The sequence below is a fragment of the Nematolebias whitei genome, chromosome 16 (assembly GCF_014905685.2).
Source record: "Nematolebias whitei isolate Nwh7 chromosome 16, NemWhi1, whole genome shotgun sequence".
Classification (NCBI taxonomy): Eukaryota; Metazoa; Chordata; class Actinopteri; order Cyprinodontiformes; family Rivulidae; genus Nematolebias; species Nematolebias whitei.
In genome coordinates, this window is record NC_056513.1 from 24781457 (window position 1) to 24789833 (window position 8377).

Consider the following 8377-nt stretch of genomic DNA (forward strand, 5'->3'; position numbering starts at 1 on the left):
CAATTATATTGTGACAAAACTAAAACATCGATTCATATTATCATCTTTAAAATATGCTTTTATTTTGAAATTCCCAAGGCACGTCTCAGTCAGCATTTCTGCGCTCTGCGGCCGCCTCAGCAACATGGCAGACAAGGTGGAAAACACAGATAATGAAATTTACTCTCCTGCTAGATTTAAATCAACACTGTGGAAATATTTTGGATCCCAACAGAAGGACGGCTCAACAGACAAAACTCATGTCGTATGCAACAGGTGCCAGTGTGAGTTAAAATACTCGGGAAACGCAACAAATTTGGTCGTTCACCTGAAGAAGAAACACGGCATTGATGTAAGCTCAACATCTATTTCTGTTTCTTTATAACTGAAATGTAATCAGGGCACTTTTAAGTTAACTGGTTTAAAAAATGCCCTTAAACATGAGAAATGTGACACTATACTGAACAGTCCTTTATTTTTATTTTTTCATTAATTAAGAGACCTTTCCAGGGTGTACCCCGCCCCTCGCACAGTGATTGCTGGACATGGGCACCAGCGACCCCCGTGACCCAAAATGGAATAAGCGGGTAAAGAAAATGGATGGATGGATGGATTAATTAAGAAGATGTTGGTTTTTTTTATGCCTGGTGCCTGTAATAACAGAAATAAAATGGTTAAATCATATTTGAATTGTTTTTGTAAATTTATTTATATGTAAATGAGATGGGCATTTGATATCGCAAATATATCGATCGCAGACTTGTGAATCGAATTGAATCAAAATTGTATCGTGACACTTTGTGATATCAAGAAAAATCGTATCGTTATACAAACCCTTAAAAGGCCTCTCTTTTTTTTTCCTGCATACCTCTTAATTGGAAGGATCAGCTGGTCTCTCAACAAAATTTATCAACTTCTCCTGACAGGAGTCAGGGTAAGGAGGACCCTCTCACCTCGACGGAAACAAATTGGATTCATGATGACAACTGGTGAAATCTGGATTGTCTATAAATTCGTGTGGACGTGTCGAAGCTTGGCAGCACTCAGACTGAATTATGTGGAGCTGCAGCAGGGAGCTGGAGCAGCTGTTATCAGGACTGTGAACTTTCTGGCAGCACTCATGAATGGTGGGAATAATCTTGGAGAAGCTGTGAGCTCGACTTTTGGCGTAAAGGATCAATTCGGCTGTTTTGGAGTTCCATCAGAGGAATATATACCAGCGAGACTTTAAAAGGCAGAAACAACAATTTCACGAGTTCTGCCTTTCCCAAACTGTGGCCTTGACGTCGGACTTATCTCAACTCCTCCTGGAATGTTTAGAAAACAACAAAGATGCTTTGACTGTTTCCTCACCCCTCCCTTCCCCAAGGCCGTGGACATGTGGCAGAACCTCAACTGAGCTGAAGATGAACGTCACCTCTTATCTGGACAATGGCTGAGGGGGGGCTCTGGACTATGCTACGACTTTCCCTTAAAAATTCAATGTTTTCACCGCCTATATGTACAGTACATGTATAATGTCTGTTTATGTTGCTTTGCTGTGGTAGTTTTTTTTTTTGATGCCTCATATCGTGTCCTGTCTAGGACACGGCGTGAGAGATCTTTTTTTTATACCGTCTCTCCTCGTGTTTTCTTCCCTTTTCTCATCTAAGCAAAATATTACTCTGAATAAGAATAAGAAGGCCGCGCTATTTATAGCCGCAGCTTAGTGCACTCCGCCCGTCTTTCAGACGACTGTACGTACATATACGCATTGTATCTCGGTGCGATGCCAATAAAGTTTATTCTGATTCTGAAACAAATCAATATAATATTGTATCGTACTACTTACTACTTGTACTACTATTCCTACTTCACGGTTTTTCACTTATTGCGGGGCTTCAGGGTACAGATCCCCCGCGATAAACGAGGGACTACTGTAATCTGGAAAACAGATGGCTTTACATCATAACAACATTTATTTTACTGTAAGAATATGTGACATTAATTGGTTACAGTTATATTTAAGACTATCAATCCAAAGGTAAATACTGACAAGAAGAAAGGTATTGTCTAACCTGAGTTCCTGCAGCTGTGTGCACTGTTTAAGTGTCTCCAGTAAGGCAGCTGTGTAGTTCATAGTTTTCAGTGAGCCCAGATTGGCCAAGGATAACACTCGTAGGTCTCTGCACCGTCTGGCCAGCTGCACCAGTCCTGTTCCTCGAAGAACTCCAGGGAGACCAGCTAGAGTCAAACAGCGCAATCGAGGCAAAGCTGCGAGCGTTGCTAAGTGTGAATCTCCAACTCCTCGTGCCCAGGCGCACATGCCACGAGGCTCCACGCTCGCACGAGTGCAGGGCTCAAGCCGAGGCAGCACTGAGGCAAAACCTGGTCCAATGAGCTCCAAGGTTTCTAAAAATGGGCAACCAGCTATGAGCAATGCCAGCCCTGAAGTGCTGTCCCCTGACAGAGAAGGTTCAGAATCAGGTGTGTAATTCTGGAGACCCACACGCGGAGCTTTCTTCAGCCCCTGGAACAACGGAGAGGAGGCTGTGAGGCGTGTGGAGGTATGATTCTCGCTCACCCCGTCTGACAGAGCGCAGGCAGGCAGAGTGAGAGAGCGCAGCTGTTTGAATTTGCCCAAGCTGGCACACAGGTGAGTCTCTCCATCCAGTCCAGGTGAGCATTCATGGTGATAGTGTGTGTGCATCAGGTTCAGGTGTTTAATGTTGGAGCAAGCGACAGCTAGCTGACTCATTGTCCCAGCAACCAGCTGGTCTTCCACACTCCTGCACTCAGAGTAGGGAACGTGGTTGATGCCGCTGAGGTTGAGGCTGATCAGCTGCGTGGCGTCTCTGACGCCTCCGTTCAGCAGCGACTGGAACACCTGTGGCCACAAACTTGGGCAGCGGCTAAAGCTCAGGTGGTTCGGGCTGTTTCCCTCCAGCGCTTGCTTCAGAGACAAAGGATCCAGCCATGACCGAGGGAGCTGCAGCGCCACCAGGTCGCCTCGTTGGCCCAAACTCTGAGCCAGTGAGGGCGCAGCCGGCCAGTGAGCCGGGTTCGGACCGGGAATCGACACGAGGAAAATTCTGAGGTGCTTCGGAATGTGAACGCTGAACACTGCCAGGTAGAGGAGGAGCAGGGTCTGGTTTACCTGTGGTCATGGAAACACAGACACATCCATCCCAGTGTATGTTTCAGATGGAACAGGATTTATTCACATGGGAGATAACAAACTCACCTCTCCTGGAGCCAACCTAGCCGTGAACTCCTCCAGTTGTTCATAATGTGGCACACTGCTCTGACCAACCATTAACTGACAGCAAACACCGACACCTTCTCTGGTCACATCTGGGATGTCAAACTGCAGCATGAGCCTACAACACACACACACACACACACAAACACACACACACACACACACACACACAACACAGTAACATGAAAAGGTTTCTGTTCTCAGCAGCAAGAAAAACACAAATGTTACCTTCTAAAGATGTTTAACTTAACTAAATGACCAAATTTCTTTTTTTTTTTTTTTTTGTAAGCTGGAATCGTAGAACAAAAACTTACAAGTTTCTGAAATTGACCTATCTAATACCATAGGTAAGAGTTAAAACTAATTTAAAAAATAAAAATGTTTTTAATTAAACAGTAGCTTGGACAAATTGGCAAAAACACAGAAAATCCTTATAATTCAACATCTCTTATCCACTTGTATGTAACATACTTAACATTTAAAATAAATACTGTAGCATTAAGAAAAAAAAAAGAGGAACATATTGATTCTTCAACGTGTAATAAATTAATTACTAAAGCATTAGAAGTTTTTAAAAAATACAACAAATTGTAACAACTTGCTAATAGCATCTCAGCCAATAGAAGCTCTGCTTTTTAACAATTGTTTCAAATCAGTAAAGAAAAACGCTGTAAATTTTAGGTAAATTATTCTGGCATCAGCTGGTGGACAGATAGATGTTGGGACAGTTTTCACTCTAACAATAATGAAGTTCGACTTGATGGAAAGTTCAGATTTGATGTAATACACTTAAGGCAGCGTTGTAAGATGTGATGACGGAGCAGATAGAGACGTAAAGAGCAAGGCATTCAGAATGCTCAGCAACGTTTGAAGAGCCCAGCAGGACAGCATGAAAGCTGGAGCTGTGCCAGAACTGTGCACTGTCTAACCTGTTCTACAGCTCAGCGTGGTGGAGGATGACTGACAGTGACTTTAACAAGCTCTCCATTTTTCACACAAACAACCTGTGAAGAATCCGCAGAATTATCTGACCCAACACAATCTCAAATGACAGCCGCTTGCTTGTTGGCAACACAGCATGGAGACCATCATCATGAGGTGGAGGTGGACTGGGCATGTGCTCAGGAAAGAACCTGATAACATCACACACACAGCCCTACAATGGACACCAGAAGTCAAACACAAGAGAGGCAGACTAAAGAACACCTGGCGACAACGGTCGAGGTGGAGACGAAGACCCTAAACTACACCTGGGGTACCATCCAAAGACTGAACTAGAACAGACCGAAGTGGCTGCCCTTCATGACAGCAGGTACAGCAGGCAAGGATACATTTTATGCACCTTTAATAAACTAATATCTTCCATCATAACCACACAAACAAATCAATAAATGATCTCACTAACCATAGGAGGTTGATGTCATTCGTCGCTCGTTGTTAGTAATGTGTTTAAAAACTCAATAAAGCGTGTTCCCTTTCAGCGGGTAACTGAAGAGGTCTCATCACATCAGCCCCTAAAGACTTAAAAACTCCCCATTATCATTGTATAAAGCTGTCGCTAGGCCTGTCACAATAGAAATTATTGCGATAAACGATAATATTGTTTGAAATTTGACAGTAATTAGTTATTATTGTCAAATTTAAGAAGAAATGTTTGTTAATTTTATTTTGAATGTAGTACCTTTTTTTGGCCACTACATGGCAGTATAAGACTGTTTGAACCGAAGGATGGATAGTGAGGAAGCAGCAGCGTGTCTCTTTAAGAAAAATGGGAGGGAGGCCCCTTGACGTGACATGGGCCGTCTCTCCTTCCTTTTTTTCGGTTCTCAAAATGGCGGACGCTCAGTGTGGTTTGAGGTCTTTATCATAGCCTTTTTCACACAAAGCTTTTAATAAAAAAATCAGTAAACACGTTCTCAGCTTCTTTTTACAGAGAAAAACAACTTCTTACACAAAGACACAGGTTTCAACTGTGAATTTTGGGAGCTTCGACAAGACGGAGGTTTTATCCTGCAGTCGACCTGTTAGCTTAGCTCGTAGCTTAGCTTCTCAGCGTAGCTGATTTTAACGATCTAAAAACACGATTTTGGACGGTTAAAATGGATTTTAACGAGAAAATAGAAAGGGAGAAGTCAGTGAAGAGCACCGGAGTCGAGCTTTTTGTCATCCAGTGTCTTCAGTAGAAAGAGAGAGACACAAAGAAACAATAAAGCTGATAAATGAAAATGAGGTTGATAATTTTCATTTATCATGCGATTAATTGATAGTTTATTGCAACAGGCCTAGCTGTAGCTTAAAGTGATTCCAACAGATCTTTCACTGTTCAGCTTTTTCTAATAACTTGAACATTTTAATAGACAGTAGAAGGTGTAATTATTCATTGATTGTTTAATAGAGCATAAAAATTCCAACAGAGGTCTGCGTGTGCCAGAACTTTGTAATGCCACAGATTCTTACTTGCGAAGTTTTGCACAGCATGGCACCACACCATAGCTCGGCGTGAAGAGCGTCTGTCTGAGCTCTGTCACACGGCTCAGTGTGTCCACTGCCTCTGAACTGAGCAGAGCGGAGTTGAAGCACGGCCTCACATCGAAAGCCAGGGACCTAAGTGAAGACAGAGAGGACAGGAGGCGTGACAGACAAAGAGAAGTGAGGCGACAGCCAGTAACATCGAGATGTGTCACTCCTCTGCAGCGTGCCAGAACGTCCAAAGTGGAAGCAGACAGCCAGTAGCAGCCGTTCAGGCTCAGAGACTGCACGTGATGGGCGAGCTGCTTCAGGATGTGGCAAATCAACTTGTCATCAGCCTAAAAACAGATGACAGCCGTTCAAAAAAACAGTCCTGAAACATTATCAGCCCCATTGAGGATCTCCCCCCACCCTCCACTGCTTTACCAGATATTCCTCAGATAACATGATGTTTGCGAGCAGGGTCTTGTCACGGCAAAGTGTGTGCAGCTTTTGACAAACATTTGCTACGTTTGTCAGCAGGTCACACACGGGAACATGACGGAGGATACACAGCAGGATCTCATCAGACAACTCTGACATCCCAACGGACGCAGAAGATATTAAGTCCTTGTCCAAAACAGCCTGAGACAAACAGAAGACCGCTTCAGATTTATGGGATTAAGGTTCATTTAGTCCAGTGATTTTAGTAGGGATTACACAATTATTTGATTACTTCAACAAGGAGAAAGTGAAGGTGGAGTTATATCTTATCTTTTTAAGAACATTCTGAGGAAGGGGGATGAAAAAACTTGGGAATTATGAATTTCACATCAAATAAAAATAAAGCATTGGTCTTGGTACAGTAGTCTTGTTTTATGTTATATATATTTTATAATTGATACCAAGCACTGTATGTTTTTTTCAAGAGTTATATTTTGTGTTGCATTTTACACCACGTGGAAGCTAATAGGGTGGAACTACATTTTGGATCTCCCTACATTTTTGACTAGTCAGTATTGTTTATGTCTTGAAAGGAAAAACAGAAAAAGAAAAAATACAAAAACAAGGTATAATTTAAAAAAGTACAAAGGTAACATTTTTAATTATATAGTCTTTGTTATTGTTGTAAATTTTCCATTTTTTTTATACTATTTTGATAATGACTTGTGTCTAAAATCTATCAATACATACATAAAAATAAGAAAAACGTTCAAAAAACATAGCATGGGAAAACATTTCATGAAAAACATTAAGAAACAAAACTTTACTTGAAATGTATTTTAAAGAATATTGCTCTAATTGTTTCACCTGCTGTGAAGTATGTTTTCTGATTAAGTTTGATTTTGGAGTTTAAAATAAATGCAGACTTTTTTTTCTTTTTGCTTATTTTCAGGAATACAGTGTTTTATTTATATATATATATATATATATATATATATATATATATATATATATATATATCGAATAAAATAAAATTGTCCAAAACAAGTGAAAACTAATTAAACTATTAGTTTGACTGTCACGTGAATGTCAAATTCAAGGTGTCTCTTGTAAATGAGTCCTCGAGACTCAATGAGACTAACCTGAATTTAAAAAAAAAAGGTTGAATGAAAAAACTTTATAAATAGAATTAGTAACCTTTATAGTATCATATATAAAGTAAGAGTGTCTCAGAGGGACAATGGGCCGCTGCAGTAGATGTTGGGGTAACCAACAAGCATGATTTACAAAAAAAAAATGGATCAGTTATAGAAGTAGAACGATTATTTGCCAAAATGTTTTTGTTCACCCCCACGGCAAAGTTAGCACGTACAACACCACATGCTAAAAAAAGAATACAGTTTTGTATTTAAACTTACCAAATATTAGAAAAGTTGCTTCAGCGGTTAAATTAGCTAACGGTAGTTGAGTTTTATTCCGCGGTATCGAGTGTCATGTTCACACACAGCCTACCTGTACAATTTGTCCGTCCATGTCCTCTATTCCTTCACAAAATCTCACTTGTGATTGTGAGGGTTTTTAAATCAAACATTCGCCTGATGCGCCTTTCATTTTCACAAACTGCTGTTACCTGGCCTGAACCACCGACAGCCGGATGTTAGCTACCCGGATGAAATCTGCTGCTGCACAAAATGAGGGAATGATTTCAGGGACGGACTCACTTCCAGCATATGCGGGGGGGCAAAAAAATATGCATTTTTAATTTAGAAATATGCGTTTACTGCGTAGTTTAAAAAGAGTATTTTCATGTTTTTAAAGCAATTTTTTAATCAATTAGTCTAGATTTTAGATTATGGCTTGCATTTATTATATTATACATGGCACCTTAAGTCACCGAAGCATTGTTTACTGGAGTAAACGATATTAAAACGTTTCCAGGTGACATTTAACCATTTTTTGTAGTGTACCTGGATTGATTTTAAAACTTTGTTTACTGGAGTAATCTTAAAAAAGGTTGAGCATCAAGATTAAAGTTATGCCAATTGTAAATAGTGAGTTGTATTTTGTGTGTGTAATACGAGTGTAACGTGCATGTGTGCGTGTGTATATATATATATATATATATATATACATATACACATACACATACACACATGTTATAGAAGCCTTGAATTAAGAGGGTCAGGTCAGTACACCTCACACAGGTTGTCATTTCTGCGCATCTTCTATAGGAGATTGCAGCAAGTGCATCAAAAACTTACTTTT

General features: G+C 40.5%; 1 protein-coding gene across 1 annotated transcript; it reads right to left on the minus strand.

Moving 5' to 3' along the window:
* Positions 1-358: 358 nt before the first annotated feature.
* Positions 359-7794, minus strand: fbxl18 (F-box and leucine-rich repeat protein 18). Its single transcript, XM_037689829.1, has 6 exons — positions 7625-7794; positions 6116-6313; positions 5678-6027; positions 3203-3338; positions 2015-3115; positions 359-364 (listed from the first exon to the last, which is right to left on the minus strand). The coding sequence occupies exons 1-6, from the start codon at positions 7643-7645 to the stop codon at positions 359-361; spliced, it is 1812 nt and encodes a 603-aa protein (XP_037545757.1). The 5' UTR covers positions 7646-7794.
* Between the last annotated feature and the right edge of the window lie 583 nt (positions 7795-8377).